At 36.0% G+C, this 20,243-nt stretch overlaps 1 protein-coding gene across 10 annotated transcripts in view; it reads right to left on the bottom strand.

The window, feature by feature from the left end:
- LOC105212427 (segmentation polarity homeobox protein engrailed) overlaps positions 1-20,243 on the bottom strand; it is a 109,137-nt gene that overhangs the window by 20,184 nt on the left and 68,710 nt on the right. For all 10 annotated transcript variants that reach the window (XR_008470128.1, XM_029040280.2, XM_011184390.3 and 7 more), the window contains one exon: positions 10,236-10,660. Coding sequence is in view for 9 of the 10 variants with exons in the window: in XM_029040280.2 (XP_028896113.2) it covers positions 10,236-10,660 (425 nt within the window). In the remaining variant the exon portion in view is untranslated. The remainder of the gene's footprint in view (positions 1-10,235; positions 10,661-20,243) is intronic.

Genomic DNA, 20,243 nt, shown 5'->3' with positions numbered 1-20,243 from the left:
TCCTGTCGTCAAATAAACAGTCAGCGCACTCGCGTCTTGGCTCCCACGTCACTTTTGACAGTCATACCTTTGAAGTAGTAAATAGTTTCGTCTACTTGAGAACCAGCGTTAACAACACCAACAATGTCAGCCTTGAAATCCAACACAGAATACTCTTGCCAACAGGTGCTACTTTGGACTGAGTGGGCAATTGAAAAGTAAAGTCCTCTCTCGAAGAATCAAAATCAAACTCAAGTCGCTCATTATTCCCGTGCTGATGTATGGCGCCGAAACGAGGACGATGACAACATCCGATGAGACGACTCTTGGGGTTTTCGAGAAAAAGGCATTGCGTAAGATTTATGGTCCTCTGAACATTGGCAACGGTGAATACCGCAGACGATGGAACGATGAGCTGTACGATTTATACGACGACATTGACATAGTTCAGCGAATAAAAAGACAGCGGCTCGCTGGCTAGGTCATGTTGTACGAATGGATGGAAACACTACAGCTCTGAAAGTGTTCGAGTACCTGCTGGAGGAAACCGCGGAAGAGGACGACTTCCACTCCGGTGGAAAGACCAAGTGCAAAGTGACATGGCTTCACTTGGTGTTTCCAGTTGGAAAAAGGAGGAATGAGTGGCGCGCTCTGGTGGATTCGGCTATAATCGCTTAAAGCGATTCCTACGCCAAATATATATATATATAACAGTTATGGAATATCAGAAAGGGTTCCTGTGATGTCATAAAACCAATAGGTGTCACCCATTTATTACCAAAACCCGATTTATGGTCTTATGGATCTTACACATAGCCGAAATATGCTACACAACACTTTTCTTAGCGGAATTTCAAGAAGTGTCAAGGGAGCATGTGAAACTGTACAAGTTGAGGGCCTATATATTTTCGCTGTATTTCATTGGTGCCATATGTGTTTAAAGATGAATAGCCATTTCAATTATTGCGCAAAATACACTTACATATGTACATCCAATGGATGTACTCGCATACTCTTGTGTATTTGAACACTCTGATACTGGCATGCTGCCGAGGTTTCACTGCTCTTGTTGTTGGCGGCAATTTAATTTAATTATTTGCAATTTGGCTTAACGCCAAAATGCCTCAATGGCTGATGCGACACACATACAAACAAACAAATATATGCCACTGCCAGTTGCCATTGCTGTTTGTGACATTGTGTGATACACACACACATACATGCTTACATGTGAGCATGGTTGCTATTATTGTCAGATACGCAACAAATATTTCAATTGTTGTTGGCGGCAATAGCGGTGACGGCGCGTTTCTTGATTGGTTGGCTTGCTTGGCACGCCGTGCATGTGATATGTGACAATGTATGACGGCTTATATGCATGTGTGTGTCTGTGTGTATGACTCTGTATCAATGTGTCCATTAGTCTGCCAAACGGGTAGTCCGTTGTCCAATGTAGCAGCATTGTCGGCCAGCCGGTTAGGCTCCCTATAAGGTGGTCTGTCTGGCGGCCACCCTACGTGCTTGTCTGTTGCCGTTCAGGCCTGTCTGCTTACAGTGCACGCGTTTTGCGGCAGCTAAGCATTTGCTGTTTCGTTTGTTTATTGCAACAGTCCATTGCCAGGCTGTTGCATTTCGCCCATCGAGAGTTGATCGTTAGCTAGGTATTTACCGCGGGTCGGCTGTCGGCTGTCGAATGTCGATTGTCGACCACCAACTAACTGTCTTACTTTCTGTTGCCGTTACGTATTTATGCCTCAATCTGCTGCAAGTAGTGGTTGTTGTTAATAAAGTCGTAGTAATGGCCTATTATGGCAGCCCTTTAAGTGCTGTATTTAGTCTGGGTCAATCCAAATAGTCAATGGCTTTTATGCGAGCTCGTTATAATTTTAGCCTTTGACTATAAGTGTCAGCACAATTTAGTGACCATTGGTATTTAGTTGTTGCCTCGTATCAGCGACGAAGCATTACAGCATAACCCCAAAATGTCAAAAAATGTTCATAATCCCGATTATATTTTGATCTTATATTTAATCTTATTCTTTAATCTTATATATCCGTTGATTGGTGGAGTATATAATTATAGTTAGGGAAGGAGGAGAAAAAATTTTAAGAATAGTCTTAATATTAATAGAGAGGTCCTCATATTACAAGTGAATTGAGATCATTTTTAGTTATTCCATTTGGTTTCATATTCGGTGACTATATTCGAGAATTATACAGTCTTATCACGCTCCTTCTCTGTTCCAACGCAAAAACCGGCAAATTAGAAAATAAATATGCATACGATTAAGCTCTTCTGCCATCGTTGCCACAATATGAAAATGCAATTTGGCATCGAAATCTGGGTAATTTTCGCATTGCATGTATATATGTATGTGAGTGTCTGTGTGCGTTTGTGTAGAGCACTTAATCGCCTGACAATTACAATGTTGCAAAGTAGCATATTTCCACATTTCCCTATCGCACAATCATTCTGACACTAACACGACTTCATACATTTAACCACATAACTGTCCGCCCGTACGTGTGCTTGCCATTTGCGCCAATGTTGCATGCAATTGCTGCAGTGGAAAGTGTATTTCGTAATTAATTGACTTCTATCGGACTTAAGGCTATTTGCGGGTATTTAAAATGCAACGTTGACGGAGTGACAATTCATTTCAAGTGATTTTTCCATTTTGTCCATCAATTGGCAATTTAATGTCTGCTGTTGGCATTTGGTGGTGATTGTGGATTTCGGAATTGACAATAATGGCTACAATTGATACTATCGTTATTGTTGTTATTATGAACAATGTATTGTATACAGGTGATGTTTAAATCAAAATAATTTGCAAAAAGCATTAAATATTTTTTTGTACAACTGTTCTTATATATATGTATGTACATAAGTATGCACATATGAGTTACATATTTTATACATTGAAATAATTGGTAATGCGTATGGACAACATTTAGATGAGAGAAGAGAAAAATAATATTTCAAGATATCTTTCGAAGGATGATCTCTCTTTTACATCTCTTTTATAAACTTGGAAACTTGAAAGCTTTTCCCTTGTTTTTGTGTTGTTCGCTCGAGAAATTGAGAGGCCAACAATTACGAAGCTTATCCCTAGCGGTCGTTGGATTTTATGAGAAGTTATTGGTATAGCATCTAATCGCAGCAATATAACGGCCTCCTATTGTCTCCAGAATATTACAAAATATATATTTATTCAACGTAACCTAATCATATTAAGCCTTTTTTAAAAGTCCTCAATATAATTTAACTCTTTGCAGAGTTTAAAATCGATATCTGATCATTCACGCTAAGAATAACAAATAACTTTTTTGTGTTTCAGGAAAATTTCGGTAACATTTTTGCATAAATTCATAACTTTTTGTGAAGTATTATAATATAACATTCCATAAAGTTACAGGACACCCGGGGTGGGATTCTTTTCACTTAATAATGATCTAAGTTGTTATTTTTTTAAGTATGTATAATGAAACAGATTTCTGGTGTTTTACGAGATATATGATATTGGTTTACAATTAACTTTTTTGACATTTTTGATTTTTTTGCATTAAATACCTATTATTTCCATTACATGGATAATAGTATATAATGAAATTAAGTTGTACTGTGGAGTTAGCTGTGGTCATCAGTATTTTCGTAGGATTATTTTCAAGTAGAAACTACAGTTAAATACTTTTTCTTCTAAAATGGTCACATAGATACACATAGATTTAAAATGTGTACAACTGATTTTAGTGTGAAAGTTAACAGTACCACTTTAGCAGTTTTCTAAAAATATACCCTATTCCATGAGGGTTTTCACAACTGGCCCACATTTCCTAAATGCCATTAAAATACACGCATTTGCACTTAATGCTATTTTTACACAAATACAGTGTAATGTAAATAATTATCTAATCATTTGTGGAAACAACATCGATAGCTTAGTTTAATGTTGATTTCCGCTCAAATACACGCACATATGCACACTTGGACCTACTAATTTCCTTGATTATTTATTAAATCCATTGAGTTACCACAAATGTAATCATACTAAACATTCACCACAATTGTGCATACACGAACTTACATATTCGTGTATAAATGTATTGCTATATATTTAAAAACATTTTGCAGTCGCATTCATTTGTTTTAAATCTAACTGTGAATAACCCTGCAAAGAATAATCCAATTAGTTGGGGAATATTTATATTAGTTTGCCACTAGAACTAGTCTTAAAACAGACTATTAGAAATTATAGAACGTTCTAGCAATTTGTTGTTTGGCTCATTTCTTATCGAAATCTGTCATATCCTGTCACAAGAGGTGAAAAAATTATTATTTCTGGTTCTGAAAAAAGACACCTGACTGACTAGTTAGGCTTCTGCTACATACTAGTTGCAAAGTTGTTCACAACTAGTTAATTTCACTGCAGGGAAGTCCTATACTACTGATATATACATACATATATTCATTATATAATATGTAAGTGCTACAAAAACAACAACAGCGCCAATAATAAAAAGTATATTCTGACAAACTGGTTTGAGGAGCAGAGTTGTTGGCTTATCTATTGTACGATAACAACAATAGCTGACATGTCCCTCTCTGGTGTCCTGCCCATTTACCCCTGTTCCTGCCTTTCCCTGTCTTGTCATGTTGGCACACATGAACTTAATTGAGATTTATTGACTAATTAGAATGAATTAACATTGCAACAAGGACAATATTCATTGCTATCTACTTGTATTTTGTGATATATTATTATATAATGCACATGTATGTGCATGTGCGTGTGTATTGGCGAGTGTGGGCTTGTGTTCCTTCACTTTGTTGTGACGAGTGGTGTGGGTAAAATGAGTGAGCGTTGAATATGAGTGCCTCGGTTGTGGTGGCGGGTGCTTATCTACAAATAACGATACATTTTAGGAAGTATTTCACATAATATACCATATGTGTCTATGCTGTTGTGTGCTAGTGAGTCGAAGTTTAAACTTTTCTGAATATATTTATAGCATTTTATCATGTACATAACGGTTAGTTGAGGTATAGTTACGATAGTTAAAACATTTGAAATATAGAATTTACTAAAGTTTAAGTAGAAACTAAAACTTTATTTTGTGAAATTTCAAAATATTTTTTATTAAAGCATCGAGAATTTTGCGATTAGAAGAAGGAAATGAACACCACTTGGGTTCCTTTTTTGAGTATTATTTTTATTATATTTACCATATAAGTCGGTTTTATTTATAGTTAAATGTCAATTTGTTTTGATTGCCAACCATAACTATTGGAAGCGTGCAGATGTAAAACATGAGAGAGACATGAGAGAGATGGGGTTGTTTCTCAGATACTGTCCATGAAGTCAGATATGGCATCAATATAATAAAGAAACCATGGAAATTTTACTTGGTATATCATTAGAGTGTCACAATGAGAAATATAAAATAGCTTTTCGGTCACTGTGTTTAAGAATAAACATAATTACGAAAGTCCAAGTTTCCTCTATAACGGCGTTAATGTGAGGTGTAAAATTAAAATTGACTATTTTAAATTTATAAATTTATAATATTCTATACAAGTGATGAACCGAGTATTTGGGCTGCCGTACCTGTCTTAGGTGGGTTTAGTGAAATCCTTATTTAGCTTTAGTGAAATTCAAATTAGGCAAGTTAGACATTTTGAAGTAAAATTATTGGTTTTTTTGCTTATTCAATACCTGCCTAAATTGCCAAGGAACATATATGTTAAGCCTCATTAAATGATCTAAATTTTCACTGAAGTGATTTGTTGCATGAACTGCCGCGAGTACAAACATCCAAAGTGAAATCAATACCTTTTGTCATTCTGATAGTTCTGATAATAAATTTATTACATAAACCAAGTTAAGCTTAAAGAGTTATTAATATGAATGAGGATTCAAATTCATTTCGTTCCACGCAAGTTTGTGTGCGTGTTATTTATTTAATGCCATGACATATTCAATCGAGCCAATTAATGTCGCACATGGACAGTCAAGCGCACTTACACACACATACAATGTTGCAAAATGTGTAGTACACCTACACACATGCACTCATGCACTGATATATATTAAGCTTCACTTATTCGTACACATGAAATAGTTAATATTGAGGAGGGCGTTCATTGAAATCTACTCTTTGTGGGTGTTTGCAATGTGTTCGATTATGTTTGCTTGTTTTGCGTATTCATGTGTTTGCGTGTGTGTGTGCGTTGAAAGCACAAGTGTTAGTCTATTATTAATATTATAAGCCTGAAAGCAATTTATCTTGCGTGTGTGCACAGATGCACTCACACACGCACACCTCCACCTCCAATTGCTATGCTATTATAAGCTTGAATGCATGTCTACTTGACTGCTTGAATGGCTGAGCGGCTGAGTGGTTGAGTGGCCTGGCAGGATGCATAATTGCATCGGCTCGGTGTGTATTATCGCACAGGATGTGCATTGCATTCGCAAATATTCACTCAAACAAACACACGCATACACTATTAAAGCTTGTTGTCGGCGTGGCACTTAATTATATTGAACAGCATATTAGAGCCAAAACTGTTGCCAACAATTTCAACTATGCACCCAGCTTATGAGGGGCGGCATTTACAAGAAATATGTGTGTTGCATCAACATTCGCACAGCGGTGTGTATACATGTGTGCCATAAGCTGTGATATTGCTTCGCATTCCAAGCCGCAATATATACATGTGTATGATAGTGTTGTTGTTGCTGCAATAACAATTTAATTACATCAACAAAGCATATTTAGGAGCTTTCGTAGTCTGTTGGTGGCAAACAAACGCTTGCGGTGAACTCTGCTCATTGGCGCTGCTCACAGCTGCTGATTTTGCTTGTCTACTTAAGTGATGCCTAAATGTATAATGCTTGTGGGAAGGTCGATAAGGCCATTCTGCAAGACACTTGCACACTTGCGCCCGATGTGCGTTGGAAATTTGCTTAGTTTAATTAGTTAAATGTTTGCAAAATGTTTCGGTTTTGGAATTCATGGCGTGTGCGTAAAATGCACAATAACAACGAATACACTGTGACTATCGAATTAAACAACGCAATTAATTACACGCACACACATTCGAGTACATATATGAATACAAAATTATGTGTATAATATTTGCTATAAAAATGTATATTATGTTTCTGGGCGTGGTGTTGGTGTATGCGCTTTTGCAAATTGTAGCTTGTAATTATTGTGGCAATGAGTGCTTGAGCGAATTTCGTTGAACTACAAGTGCTTATCGCATGCCTTTTGCTCTGAAAGTTTTATGGTTGTTCAATTAACTTTCACTTGCAACATGAGAGTGTAATTTGTTTATATATCAAAAGCCACTAACGCCTTGGTGCAAAACATATGTGAATTGAGATTAGATAATACATCGTATGCGGTAGTTTGTACATATGAATATGATAATACAGTTATGAATTTATTTAATTATGACAGTTATGACTCGTTAGTCTAACTATAGAGCGGGTAATTCCAGGGGCAGCCAAACATTGTTTACTTTTAGGGTACCATGATATATTTCCAGGGATTTGCAAATTGTTCAATAATAAATATATAAATTTGTTTTTAGGCGATCGTAATTGCTTTCCGATTTACTACGGGTCTTGGACTCACTTAGCTTCGTTAATAAATCTTGTTTTATATCCGGACCTAACTACCGGACTGGAAATATGTAGTTTGATTATAAATTTGTTTTTATATTTACCCTGACAACACTCGCCTGAGTATCGAACCAAACTTTTTTCTGGTAGATTGAGTTATAAGTAAAAAACGTGTGTTATTCGTTTTTCGAAGTTAGCCTCCAAAATCGAAATATTTGCATTCACAGTTCGAAAGTAGGCTTATTAAAAATCATAATGATTATTTACAGGATATAGTTACTAAAAAGTCTTAAATACATATGGCTCTAGCATACATTTTCTTTGTAATTCAATTTCGTTTAAGAATAATAGTATAAGACAGATGTTATGTTAAAGTTGGATGTTCGAAAAAAACAAAAACTTTATATTTCGAAAAATACTTGAATGAAAAATTATATATCTTTGAAATATAAGAAATATGCATACAAACGAAATAGTAACATACCGAATTTTCAAAAATCGTGACAGTATTTTTTTAAATATAAAATTGTTATATTTTTTTCAAAGATCCAACTTCGTCCGCGGATGATATATGTCATATAGCTTGATCGAAAAACGTTATACATTTAAATGAGAAGAAAGGGTAGATTATGCCCATATATTTTACTTTTTTGGTAACTTACATACATATGAAAATCAAAGGTGAATATTCCGATTTTGAAAGCTAACTTCGAAAAACGGAGAACATACTTGTTTTACGTCTGACATAATCTCCCGGAATTTGGTCCAATACCCAGAAAAAATTTCAATTTTGTCGTATAGTGTTATTATATTGTTAATGTATACCATAAACATATGTGGTTCTTAAGGTATTTAAATTAAACCACATCTCCTTTTCTAACTTCACCAGCATTTGTACAACAGCGCTTTCCCAATAAAGGATGTCTATAAAAAATCATAAATATAGCAATTAAACATTTTCTAAGCCACCTGTTGGTATGCCAGTAGAGAAACATACAGAAAAATTAAATTTTTTCGACGAATACTATATATATTATACATATATAATATGCGAGATCCCAACATTTACTAATATTTTAACATTTGTGCAACTTAATTTCTAACACCACAGTACACTTTCAATTAAATCCAAGCTATAAGTAGAGTTCTCCATTTTATTTAAAGGGTGGTACATTTCCAAGTTCTCTACTTTTTTAAAGAAAATATACAGAAAAGTCCAATTTAATGGGGAATGTTTATTATCATTCAAAAGAACATTCATTACGTTCTCACCGGCATCGTTTCTTGAAGAAATATGGACCGTCAGCTATGGCTGCTATATTTTCTACACTGCGTGTTGGACTGGTCGCATCAAAATGGGTGATGGTGTTGTGAATAGTACGCTCAGTTCGAGCGAAGCACGCGAAATATATTCTTTACAGAACGTGAATTTTCGTATTAAAGTTGAATAATTTGGAAATTTTGTTTAAGTCAAAGTTTTTCCATGATGAAATGCCAAACAATACGGAACAAAAATAACCATTTCTTGACACGACTCACGCGTGATCTGTCAAAAAAAATGCTATTGAAAATAGTACCTCTACTTGGATTGCCCGATATAAGGGAAGAGAGGCCTAAAAACCTGAGACCAAGTTATTGCAAAAATCTGGCGAACAAATTTAAATTGAGCGTCCAAAGGAATGTTTGAGTCACGTGAAATAAAATCAACTCTGGTGAGACGAATGTTTCGAAAAAGTATCTAATTTCAAAGTTTAAGGTAAAAAGTTCTAAATTATTACAATTCCATGAGTACAAAATCAATATAATAAAAGTTTAATACTTCTTTAGAATGCACATGGTTATTGGCCGACAATACTCGTTCGGTCTAATGAATATTATGTGCTCATATTTGTATAAAACACACGCATGCATGTACATACTTTCAATGTCTTAAGCTTCTGTTTGATTATGTAAATTCCTAATTAGAAGTCAATTAATGTGTTTGCTCAGGTAGGTTTGCATAGTAATCAAAGTTTCAAATTATTGGCCACACAAGCATTTATGTATATAAATATACTATTACACATATACTTATATATTTATCGTATAACAATTACGAGACATATTTGAAGATACGAATCTTTTGAAATACTGTGATTATTATAGAAGCACTCCGATTTGAGTGTGTACTCAATATATTAAGGCTTCCAAACTGGAAGATCAAAATATTTTCTGTTTTCCATTTTAAAGTAGCCGAGAGATTTTTTTTTAGATTTTTACTGCATAAAATGTTTTCCGATATATATCAGGGTATGTATCCTTTCCATTCGGTAACAGTTTAAGAAGCCAAAATAATTCTTCATAGGTTTAGATCTGAAATTGGCCGTTGCAGAAAAGCTGTATTTAGCATAATATTTGATTATGGATTAGTGTGATTAATGTGATTAGCTGCTTGATTTACAAACCTATCAAACCAATGTTTTTGCTGTGACCTCAATCATAACTTTTTAATGGAGGAAACGATATGATAATGAACTGTAATTCAAAATATCATATTTTACAAAATATTCTGAAGAAAGGACCATTTTACAGGAGATTTAAATAAATGAAACACTTGTAATAATAATTTTCTTATTTACTCACCTGCGTTTCGGTCACATTCAGTAGCTTCGCCATTTCCGTGCGCTCACTCGAACTGAGATACTTCTTTATCTCGAACTGTTTCTCCAATTCGAATATCTGGCGACCAGTGAAGGTGGTGCGCGCCTTCTTCTTGCGACGCGCATCTGTTGAGCCCGAATCCGAGTCGTCCTCCGTCGTCTCCACAGCAGGTACTGAAGCGGAGGCGGGCGGTGTGCTGACGGTCGGGAATTGCTTATCGCGCATCAGACTGTCACTGCTACCGGTAGGACTCACATCCGGCACAGGCATCGACGAGGAAGACGCCGGTGGCGTAACGGTCGCCGAAACTGACCCCAACAGCGCTGCACCAGCGGCGGAAATAGCAGCGACAGAGGCATTCGCCAGTTTTTTCTTCTTAACACCCGATTTGACTGTGTGATTGGCATCTGAAATGAAGGCGCAATAAAAAGTCGAAACGATTAGACAAAGAAGGCGACTTTGCTTTGTGGCTAAGCAAAATGTGATTTTTTGCATAAAAACCTAACCTCACACTTGTACGAGAGTATTAGTGCAGTCTTGAGTGTCTATCGGACGATTTGAATGAATATGTGGTCGGCAATGGAGAATGCTAATGCAAATCATACCCATTGCTAATAGCGAATGTTTAAGTGTCTGTCTGTTTGGCTGGCACGCGGCAATGCAACAATGCTGTCTGTCAAGCGATGCTGTCAATCACTTTGTAACCTCATTTGCTTGCGGTGTTGCCTGTTTAAGTCCCTATTGCTGTTGTTTGTCTGCATGCATGCATACTCGTAGGTGTCGGGTATACATTCCATTGGTGGCGGTTCGTTTTTATTGTCACTTCATGTTTTCGCTGCAGCTCGTTGCTGTGTGCTTGTTGCGCACACCTTTAAGTGCTTGAATGCTTTCGCATTTATTGCTAATTTCACGCACTTAAACGGCGTTCATTCAATTGGCACAACTACAACAAAAGCAACAAATATGAGTAGTACATAGATGCAAAAACAACTGTCAGCCATCCTGTCTAATTGCATTGCGGCTTGTCATTTGATATGCAGCTGCGGTTTTCGCAATAATTATTGTTGTTGGGAACGTAAATATGCTCGTTACTGTAGCACTTGCTAAATTTCAATTTGTACTCTGAGATTGGCAATGTATTGCTTGCTAATTTGAACTTACTTAGATTTCAATTGATTTCGCTCAAATTGGTTGTACACATTTTTTAATTATTCACTGTTTTTGCAACAACGTCTAAGTGGATGTGAGTTGATAAGAAATAGTTATTGTGCTGTGACATACACTTAGCAAAATAATGCTTGACTTTTAGAGAGGAATGAACACTGTATTGTATATAAAATCTTTTAGAATTAATCAGAAATCGGTCCTACATTCTATAGTATGGCATCAGTCATATAAGCTTGATCGAAAAATGTTATATACCACTGATATAATAGGGTAGTTTATACATATATTCGCAGCTGATTCGAAGACCGTCGAGAGTCGATTCGGCAATGGCGGCCCTTATCGTTCCATGATAACCGGCTACTTGATCTCTCAAATTGAAGCTCGTGATCTCGGCGACATTTAGTTTTAACAAGACGGCGCCACTTCTCACACAACCCATAAATCAATGGATTTTTTGAGAGAACACTTCGGTGAGCAGATAATTTCACATTTTGAGCCGGTCGATTGACCACCAAGATCGGGTGATATCACACCGTTAGACTTTTTTTGTGGGGATATGTAAAGTCTAAAGTCTACGCGGACAATCCTGTTTCGATTCAAGCATTTCGCCAGTTACCAGTTCTTTAAAAAAAAGTAGAAACTCTGGAAATGGATCACCCTTTATATCAAGTAATTAGTAATAATGCTTTTCAAAAAGCCTTTTTCGGACTTCGAAGGCAAATATGTCGATTTTGGAAGCTAACTTCGGAGATCGCACAATTCTCGATTCTTGCTTAAAACTCAATCTCCCGAAAATAAGTTTGGTCAAATACCCAGAAAAAAGTCGATTTTCCGTTTAATATAGTGGTTACAACAGTGCTGGTTCCGAAATCAATTCGGTACTTGTTTAAAAAGTAGTTTTAATGTGTAAAACTATTGAACAAGGCCTAGTAAAATCAGTATGGGATATTATTATTTGAAGATATCCGATATTATTTAAAGTTATTAAAAGTTCTTCGAATATAACTTTGAGATAGAGATATTTCTAGAAATATTACTACAAACTTGACACAAACGAAAAACGCTACAGACTAATTAACCAATCTGATATAAGTTTGACCCTTTAAATAAGAGAAAGCTTAAATATTTGTTTTTCTAAATAAATATTTTTAATAATATTTTTTTGTGTTTCAATTTGCTATAATTGGATCATATACATATATATATCTAAAAAATCTCTTTTTTTTTTTGAGATGGAAGAAGTATTATTTCGAGTGTAACTGTAAACATATGACATTTAATTACCAGCTTGGCATTTGAAATTTGCATAAACTCAGGAATATAAGTAAGTTGACGGTGAGGTAAGAGAACATCTGTGCGCACAAATAAATCAGTAGACACAACAACAATAAGCAATCATATGCAGAAATAATAGTGCAGGCGCTGGCGTTGGTAAGAACAGAGTACGTTATAAGAAACAAGTCGAGTGCGCGATGAAATAACAAGCGAAATTAGCAGCCGAGTATGAAGGGGAATGCAAATGACCTGAATGTAAAAATTTAAAACAACAAACCGCATTTGCACGAGCGCATATGGAACTGGCAATAACAGAAAGCGAATGCCGAACGGACCGGACGGGAATGGAGAAATAAATGGCTTTCCGTGGTGATTAAAAACTAATAATAACTGCAATTGCACTTAACGGAACACATACATACATACATATAAGTGAGCGCACAGTAATGTGTATGAGTGTGTTGGGGCATGCAAATAAAGGCGAGTGTGTTCATGAGAATTGTTAATAAAAATTAATAAAGCGACATTTAGCAATAATTGAACAACAATAACAAAAGAATAGAACACGCTTGTTCGCCTATATATGCAGTGCGAATGCCATAATTATTGCATGATGTTGCTGACCGCTTTGCGCCGCATTTCCCCTCGCCTGTATCTGCATTTGCATTCACGGCACGTTGTTGAGTGTCTGTGTTGGCGTCTGGCTCTGTAACTGTGCTTGTGGTCGCTCGGTCATAGTCTCACTCAGTGCTGACGCATCCAACAACTTGTGGCAGGCTTGTGTTTGTGCAACAAAGCTTTCATTTCATTTATTGTAATTTACATTACTGCTTCTTGCTGAAAGAAATTCTACGGACTTGTAATTTTATTTATTGCTCATTCATATATTTATAAGAATTTATAGGAGTAAATGCATGTCTTCACATCCTCATAACTTACTACTTGCGTTTGATTTCCTCGAAGTAAATGACATTAATTTCTGTGGAAACGATTGTCATGCAAGTACATGAGCAAATTTTATGCCAGGAAGCAAGTCATTCACTCTTTTATCTCTGATTTTTATTATTGATAATAATTACAGAAGAAATATTAATATTCACTAGTCCTGAATCCAGAAAGTTTTTTGTAAAGGGTTTGTGCAGAGCCCAGAGGAGTGACCTGAAGTTTAGATGTTTAGATGGAATAAAGAATGAGCGCAACATGATTTGTACAATGGCTTCAGCATATCGAAAAGCAACGGTACGCAGTCGATGTAAGAATTTTCGATTTTTCTTTTGTACATCGATTTCGGTGACTGTGATGTCTTCAGACTCGGAACTATCCATTGTTCAAAAATATCACCTATTCATTCATACTACGATCTAATGATGAATTACACAAATACACTTAGGAATGATCATCGTGCGTTTTCGTCAGAACGAGGACATTTCATGAACGTTTGTTCATATGTCCGCACATATAAACGTAGTTGTAAGGACATAAAAATCAACCATAAAATCGCTCGTGCTTTCCTGGAAAGCCACCCACCGAATTCATAATTATAAGCCCCATGCACGAAATTCATTCGCCATTATGGAAGTCGTTAAAATTAACATAAATGCTGTGAAATTATAAAGTACCCCATAATGACCGCTATTGCCACGCTCTGCAGCCAACGTCATTCAGAAAATATACGCATACAAACTTATGTTTACTCATAACTCACAAATAAACAGTGCAGCTGCAACAAGCAGCACCGACGTGCCACCGTGCCACCAAGCTCATGAACTCATGCTACAGCGCGCTCTGTGATGCCACTGCCTACTTGGTAGCGTGTTGCACATTTTTTATGATCCGTTAAATGTTGCGTTGATGGAATTTCTGCAAATAATCGTTGTTAATGACAATAAACAGCAGCAGTAGCGGCAACTTGACCAGACGCCGCATACGGGCGCTCAATAAAACTGCAACAATTATTGTAAGCTATAAAATTGTGATATATGCGAATTTTACAAGCTACAACGACAATAATAATATATCTATAAATGTAATCGAAGAGTCTTGACTCTGGAATGGTCATTCATTGCAGTGTTGCCCTTAGAGAGCGCAGTAAATAAAGTTGCATTTGTTTAGAGATTAAAATGAAGAGTAAATGAAATGAGTAGTGAGAGTAGAATATGATGTGCTTAACCCTGGAGCCACTAAAAATTAATTACAAGATTTAACTTTTTTACTTGTTAAAATAATATTCTGAATAGTTTTCTGTTGTAAATATGTATTTTTGATGGTAAAGGAGTAGGAATTTAAGCGAGGTAGTGACACAAGGCTGAATTACATGTACTTGCTTGCCTTTGAAAACTTTCCGAAAAGGAATTAAAGTACACTAAAATGCATGAATTTATAAAATAAATAAATCAATTTTATAAAATAAAATAAATGTGATCCATTTTGAGGTTCCCTACTTAAACAAAAAACACAGAAAATGCTAATTTAATGGGAAAAGATTATTATCATTCGAAAGAACATTCATTGGCATTTATTTTTTAAATATTGGCGAATGTCACGCGTGTTGTTTTGCTCCAAGGCCTGAATCGAAGCAGGATCGTCCGCATAGACTTTAGACTTTATATATCCCTACAGGAAAAGGCGTTACGGTGGGATATCACTCGATCTTGGTGGCCAATCGATCGGCCCAAAATGTGTTCTCTCGATAAATTCATTGATTGATGCAATGTGTTTGAAGTGGCACCGTCTTGTTGAAACCAAATAGTTGGTTATCATGGCACGATAACCCATCGATCGCCATTGGCGGTTACGTTCTCACCGGCATTATTTTTGAAGAAATATAGACCAAAGCTTCGGCGCTTGGGAGGGTCGAGCTGCTCCAGTTCTTGCACAAGCTGTATGTATTTTGTACGCTTTTAATTTATAATTTCGACGTAAAATACTCCAAGGTGTTCTATACGTCAGTCCGAATTGATGCAAACGGCGCCGAATCGACTCTCCACGGTCTTCGTGTAAACTCTCACCTACGGCTGCAATATTTTCCTCACTTCGTGCTGGACGTGGTCTATTCGGTCGAATATTATCCAATAATGACTGCTGGGTCTTAATATGAGTGAAGGAGTTGCGAGTACAAAGTTGAACAAAGCGCTCAAAACATTTTCTTTACAGAACATAAATTTTCCTAATAATTGAACAATTTATAAACGATGTAAAAGTCAAACATACTGATGAAATGTCAAACATACTGAACAAAAATAACATGATAGCTTAACACAATAGCGTGGTCTGTCTAAAAAAGTCTATTGAAACAAGTAAGGAAGGGCTATGTCCTGGTGTAACCGAACATTTTATAATCTCGCAATTTATTGATTTCATTTTTATTAATATAACACACAATTTGATCCACATATTGGTCATATATATGATATAAAGTGAAAGGTGGAAACCCTAATATTATGTATATGGGAGTTAGGTGAAGTTCAGACCCGACTTCACGCATTTTTGGCACGGAGACATATTATTAAAAGAAAGATATTTCCTCTGAATTTCTTCAAAATATGTGAGAGACTTGTCTATATTTGCGGAAAAAAAGTTATAAGCACTGAGGTCCTAACATGTTCGATATATATATATATAAATATATATATTTGGCGTAGAAACCGCTTAAGCGTTGTCATCGTCCACGCTTCAACGCCATACATCAGGACGGAGCGACTTGTAGAGTATCAATGTCATCGGCATACGCCAGCAGCTGTTCGATATATGAGGCCTTGAAAACCTATGGTCCGATTTCGACGATATTTAGAAGAGCGATGCTGCACTGTAAATGCAGTATTTATGGAGAGTTCTGTTTCGATATGTTCACTAGTGCTTACTTTATATATTTAAAGTAAACGATTCAGATGGAATTCAAAGTTCTGGTATATAGGAAGTAAGTCATTGAAATGCAAGGAAAATATCACAAACCATTTAAAATTTTGGATACCAATTTGAGTGCAGCCCTTCCTATACCTTCTATATAATGAAATTTAAGGTATTTGGTGTTTTCACTTACTGAATTAAAGCACTTTTAATAGATTTCAACATAAGCTTTGTATGAGAGGTAGAGGTTATAATACGATTTCCTCGAGAGTTTGGTTGATATAGCTCTAGTTGTTTACGAGATATGTACAAAACTTTAGTAGACACTTCTCCAAGTGTTAAATCCAAATATGCCCCTTCATAGTGCGATCGTTCGTACCAAATTTTACTTTACTTATGACTTAGTTATGGCGCTTTATGTGTTTTCGGTTTTCGCCATTTTGTGGGAGTGGAAGTGGTCCGATTTTGCCCATTTGAAAGCAACCTTCCTATGGTGCCAGGAAACACGTGTACCAAGTTTCATCAAGATATCTTAATTTTTACTCAAATTACAGCTTGGACAGACGGACGGACGGACAGACAGACATTCTGATTTGAACTCCACTATTCACCCCGATCACTTTGGTATATATAACCCTATATCTAACTCGTTTAGTTTTGGGTGTTACAAACATCCGTTATGCGAACAAAACTATTATACTCTCTTTGCAACTTTGTTGCGAGTGTATAAAAGGTACCTCTACTTATGTTACATGTTATTGAATAGTTGAAAAACGTTATATTCTCAATTTCTCAGTCAATGGTTACTCTTCCGGATCAGATTATTATGATTATATTTATATTATATTCCTTGTTCAAAGTCAAATTTCGATATGTAAAAGCTTTGAAGATAAAAATAGCAAAAACTAGTCAATATTTGGAGTCTCTTGTAGTATAGGTATGTAATATAGAGTCTGGGGTGCTACTTAAAAATGTGGAGAAACAAAATTTTCGGAGCAATAATGATCGAAAAGCGATTGTACAAGTTTATCAGTTACTCACAAGCGGCCTACAACTTGTAGAAATCATCTCCACTGTTTATATTTTGGGGAGTTCTACATATAAACCTCTCAGTAAATATTATAATACAATCAATTATGTTTAATAATTAAACAGAAATTAATTCCATTATTGCATTTTTGCGACACGATAATTTTTGGCATCAATAATTAGCGCAACTTTCATCAAAAATGCATTGACATAAATGCATACAAATACAACAATGCAAAGCATCAAACGATAATCAGTGATTCGCTGCAATTAATCAAAGTGGCACTTGAAATTGTGCGCATTCATTCGAAAATGATGAAAGTCACTTCAGCGCATACGAATGCACACAGTACTCGTAAATGAGTGAAATTCGCATAAATAAAATAGCCATAATCACAGAAATTTTCACCGCACCCATTCAATTTCACTTAAGCGCTTTTTAATGACCTCATAAAAATGCAACGTCCTACAATTAAAATTTTAAATCAACAAACCAAAACATACATATGTACATACATATTGTTCGCCTCACGCATTCATACGCACACACAAGCAAATGGCTGTGCTTCAATAACAACTATAACAATATGAAATTAAGCAAGTCGCTCATTTAATACAAATAAAATAAAAATTGCACGATATTATTTGCATATATGTATAAATGTTGATGCATTTGCTCGTGCATGAGTGTGAGTGTGTGTGTGAATGCGCGTAAAAGTGCTGCCATCAATTTTCCATAATAAATTTTGCAACTGAGTTGTTGTACATATATGCGTTTATATTATGAAGAAAAATGGGTCACCACAAATACCGAAACAATTAGCCAATAACGATCGCAATCGGATCGGTCGGCAAAGCAGCGTAAAAGGATGGAAGTGGTGGAACGGCAGCACTCGAGCGAATTGGCGACTCGGCGCTCTGTAGAGGTTAACCGTTTGCTACAATTGCACTCTGCGCCAAAGTGCGCCCAATGCGACCGATGTATGGCAAGTACATATGTATGTGCGTGTGTTATTTTACACTCATACTTAAATGCAGTTAAGTGGAGAGGGTGATTCAATGCGATTGGCAAATTACCGCCCATAAAATGAAATGCAAATAAAGTGGCTTCAATGCGAAAAGCAATCGACCATAATGCCAGACACGCGGCAGCAACAACAACAATGCGGTGTCGCATGTAATCACGGTTTGCATGCGACAGCGCAAAAAGCATGAACGCAATCAAAACAAAAGCAACAAAAGCAATAACAAAAATTACAACAATGGCTACAATGCGAATTGTTAAATCAATTAATTTTATAGCAATAAAAAGCATTTGGCAATCAGGCACCTTAATATTGCATAAATTAAATGCAAATATACAGAGGTGTGTACGTGTGTGAATAAACATTGCATTGATACGTTGCATTGCCACACAAGCGATAAAAGTTAATGTCACAAAAATGATGATGTTGATTTCATAAGTAATTTACGATTTTCACCATTTGTTCGACTTCACAGTTGATTGATAGCGACGGTGTATTGACAGTGGACATAATACGGTTTTTGATATGTTAACGACACTCAAATAATATTTAATAATCTTACCAAGAGATTGATTTTTTGGATGTGATTCCCAGAATGAGTCTGTGTTATTTAGTATCAGCGGCAGATTGGTAAAGACTACTATAACGCTAATAGTTCCAAGCACACTATTGTCACATTATAGTAATTTAGAACTTATGTTTAGTTTATTCATAAACTTAGAATAATTTAATTAATTTACTCTTGTAAATTTACACATGTCAAAATAGGTTCTGTTTTTGTTTCTTACGCAGATGATTTTATGTCATTTGAGATTTGAACAAAATATCGCCTAATTGGCCGTTACGACACCGGTTGCATATCCCCACCCATTTCGATAACCCTATGCAGGATTTTGGTTGGAATTTCGGCTATAGTGTGCTGAATTTTGTCGTCTAGCTTCTCGACCATGTTGGTGGTTGATTGGCGTAAATGCTTGATTTAACATACCCGCAGAGAATAGAGACCGTCGATTTCATCAAATTCCGAGGACAAAGTCGGTTAACATCGTGTGATAACGCTCGCTATTGATTGTAACGGCATTTTCTGTCTCATTTCGAAAAAAATAAAACCATGAGGCCATCTTCAAACGGTCTATTCCACCACACGAGGATTTAACCCCAACAGCGACAATATTGTTTGCTGACGAAGCCATTAAGCCAGAAATGGGCTGAGAAGATGATTTTTCGATTGGCTTCCGTCATCCCCATTTTTGGACGCTGTAATTTAAAGTTGGCTGTGTAGCAGTGTGAACATTATTTATTACAACCCAGGTCGACAGGTGGGAAGGATATAACCGTCAAAACCATTCCGCAATTCGAAGTGATATAGTATAGTGATATAGTACTCCATTAATCTCACGGAACGTTTCTCAAGCGGATTTGCCTTTAACGAAGGAAAACTTTATACACTATAATTTCGGCGTTAGTGAACTCCATGTTTACACGTCTATAACTATTGAACCCAATATCCAAACTAATCATGCATAGCGACGTCTTGTCGGTTATGTCAAGACCTTTCAAAGATGTATAATATTGTTAGATACAAGCTCTGTAGCGCTTTATACATAGTCGCGAAATTCAAAAGACAAAAAAGCGGAAGAGAGATATT

This window comes from Zeugodacus cucurbitae, chromosome 2, assembly GCF_028554725.1.
Source record: "Zeugodacus cucurbitae isolate PBARC_wt_2022May chromosome 2, idZeuCucr1.2, whole genome shotgun sequence".
Taxonomy (NCBI): Eukaryota; Metazoa; Arthropoda; class Insecta; order Diptera; family Tephritidae; genus Zeugodacus; species Zeugodacus cucurbitae.
Note: the sequence above shows the minus strand (reverse complement) of the source record. Positions and strands in the feature narration are given on the sequence as shown.